At 51.9% G+C, this 2703-nt stretch overlaps 1 protein-coding gene across 1 annotated transcript; it reads right to left on the bottom strand.

Moving 5' to 3' along the window:
* Positions 1 to 239: 239 nt before the first annotated feature.
* Positions 240 to 2304, bottom strand: LOC135363184 (doublesex- and mab-3-related transcription factor C1-like). Its single transcript, XM_064583863.1, has 3 exons — positions 2230 to 2304; positions 1765 to 1909; positions 240 to 799 (listed from the first exon to the last, which is right to left on the bottom strand). The coding sequence occupies exons 1-3, from the start codon at positions 2302 to 2304 to the stop codon at positions 687 to 689; spliced, it is 333 nt and encodes a 110-aa protein (XP_064439933.1). The 3' UTR covers positions 240 to 686.
* Between the last annotated feature and the right edge of the window lie 399 nt (positions 2305 to 2703).

Genomic DNA, 2703 nt, shown 5'->3' with positions numbered 1-2703 from the left:
AATTTGGGGCCCTCCGGACAGCTGGAAACAGTCTATGCCAAGCAGAAGGTAGGCACTTACTTGGTCAATGAGTAAAACGCCTACTCCTCTTTATCTCTCCCATTTTCTTGTCTAGTGGTGTTAAGAAATCCCAGTTATTGCGTAAGGTGAGTCTCACTTTGGAAAGTAAAGTGAACAAGTCTGTTAGAGTCAGGATGGTCTATGTTACACTGTGGTAACAAACAACTCCTCTATCTCACTGCCTTACAACAGCGAGGGTTTATTATTTGTTCACACACATCAATCCAGACATGAAATGAACACACCCTTCTATTTTGACAAGCATGGATACATACGTGAGTGCACGGCTATGTTTGCAATCACAAGTCAAAAGAAAACTCTGGCATATGAACATAGGACCTCCCACAGAACCCTATTTAGAGACTGATCAGCTCAGATTGCACAACCCTGTTTTTCTAAGAGACATAAAAAGGCCCCAATATCCAAGGCAGTAAGGGATGGAGGTACAAGGATATCCACCCTCAGCCAAGGAATTGCCCCATATAATAAAAAGGGTCTGAAAAGCTTGTAAAAGAACCTGAAGGTTAAAAAAAAAAAGAAAGGAAAATGTTAAGCATATTGGATATTAAACATTTTGCAAATGCATAAATAGGCAGCACTCTAGTGAGGCCTCCTCTTCTGGGCTTCTAGCTCAAGAGGGAGATGCACCCCAGATGTCCAATAGGCAGAGAAATGGAGCTGGCTGGCCTGGGTCGCAGAGAGGGGCTAGGAGGCTGGGGTCCTGTATCTCCAGCGGGAGCTGCACATAGAAAGGAAGGCATCAGAGCCAGGTCACATCCATTTCCCCTCCAGGCTCTCCCCTCTCTTCTGTTCCACCCGATCTAGGCTTTGTCACCTGGACTACACACTGCAGCACAGAACCCTTCCTCGCTGATTTGCTCATCTTGGGTCTTGCCTCCTCCGATCCCTCCGTCAAAGCCACCACATTTCTTTTTGTGGAGCCCAGGCTCTTTGCATATGCTCCTCCCTAGCTCACACATTCCCTGGCTCCTCACCACCCACAGTTTCTGGTGTAGCCCCTCAGCCCACCATCCAGGACCTCTGTGAGTGGCCCCCTCTCCAGCCTCATGCCCTTCTGTTCCAGCAGTTCCTCCTTCACTCAGGTCGCTGCTGCACCCATACACTCGTCCCACACCCAACATTTTGTTCTGGCAAAGCCCAGCCTTCCCTCTCAGCCTTCCCAGGCATGTAGCTGTCCTCAGACTTCCTCTGGTCCTTCTACTCCAGGCTCATCTATTGAAATTTAGCCACAAAACACAAAGGAAGTATGAAGGCATCCAGGTCGACATGGAGACTGGAATCAAAGATCAGCTCTCCCTCCAGCCTGGGCTTTTATCACCTATGTATATCCTGCCCACCACCCCTGTGTGGGTAGAAAGCTCTGGGCTGAGAACCAGGAGAACTGGGTGTTCCACCTGATAGGCTGCATGCCCCAGTGCACGTCGCTGCCACTCGCAGGGCCTCAGTTTCCTCGTTTCTTGACGCCAGGGCCCTGTGCATTTGCTGTTGAGCACTGAGCTCGATAAACTGATGATTCACCATCATCAACCATCGACTGCCATCTCTGGCATCAGACCGAGGAGCTTGTGTGCCTGGGCCCAAGGCATTTCAGCCCACTAACCCTGGCCTCCCAGTTACGACAATGCCCTCCCATTTGCCAACCCTCCCCACCACCCCGTGTTCTCCTTTCAAGGACCAGGCTACCTGCCGCCGTGGAGGGCTGCAGCAGGGAGACAGAGCCAGAAGACGCCTGGGGAGAGTCTCTCAGAATCAGCAGAGCCTCGGCCGCTTCCAGCTTCCGCTGCCACTCTGAGGCAGAAACCGAGTCCTGGTCAGAAGTTTCAGGAGCCTGCAATGGAAAGGGTGTGAGAGAATGGGACCTGAAAAGCCATGCCTCCCCACCTCATGGGGCCAGTGTCCCTTTAGTCCCGGGTTCCGCTGAGGGCCCCACCCACGCACCCAGAGTGAATACCAGTGGGGACTTCAGCTCTTCCCAGTCACTAAGCTTGGCCCCTGCCAGGGTTCTGGACCCTGCACTTTTCCCAGGATCTGTGGCTGCAGGAGGACATGGCCAAGGATGGATGGCCACAGGGCTGGAGGACCAGCGCTGAGCATCTAGAAACAAGGAAAAGAGAAGCCAGGGGATTCAACCCTCTGACAGACACATACTATCAATAGAGAAACAGGGCCAGGATCTTGCAATATCTGGATGTGGGTTCTGAATGCCGGCGGGCGATCAGCCATTGTGGCTTGCACAAGTCCTTTACCCTGTTTGGTCTGTTTTCCTTTCTATGTCCTTCTTCACTATCTCTCCCGAGATGCTAATTCCTGTCAGCATTTCAAAAACTCCCAGGGCAATGATGACGATTGTGGGGAATCCCAGGTGTCTGTGTTCTAATCTGCAAAGCACACTGAGTAGTGGGATCATGGTCCCCGTCCAGGGACTGGTTCTCACCTCCATATTCCCCAACCCCATGGAGCTTGAAGGACCAGCTTGGCTCATCTAATAGCCTGGAAGCTTTCTCTAATGACCTCTGGACTCTGCCCCTGGGCCCCATGGCCCTCACCATCTTGGCACGTCCCCCCCTTTTCAACAGGACCTTCTATCCCATCCATCTGTTTCATGTGGAATAAAGGCCTCCG

Source organism: Mirounga angustirostris, unplaced genomic scaffold, assembly GCF_029215605.1.
Source record: "Mirounga angustirostris isolate CCGP_5_RB_7025 unplaced genomic scaffold, mMirAng1.0.hap1 SCAF_53, whole genome shotgun sequence".
NCBI classification, from domain to species: domain Eukaryota; kingdom Metazoa; phylum Chordata; class Mammalia; order Carnivora; family Phocidae; genus Mirounga; species Mirounga angustirostris.
Note: the sequence above shows the minus strand (reverse complement) of the source record. Positions and strands in the feature narration are given on the sequence as shown.

Excerpts from the sequence above, each read along its gene's own strand:
- LOC135363184 (XM_064583863.1), bottom strand. The coding sequence starts at position 2,304 with ATGGCTGATCGCCCGCCGGCATTCAGAACCCACATCCAGATATTGCAA. Across the intron at positions 1,910-2,229 it reads GCCCTGTTTCTCTATTGATA|GCTCCTGAAACTTCTGACCA; the intron begins GTATGTGTCTGT and ends TTTCCATTGCAG. Across the intron at positions 800-1,764 it reads GCAGCCCTCCACGGCGGCAG|CTCCCGCTGGAGATACAGGA; the intron begins GTAGCCTGGTCC and ends TTCTATGTGCAG.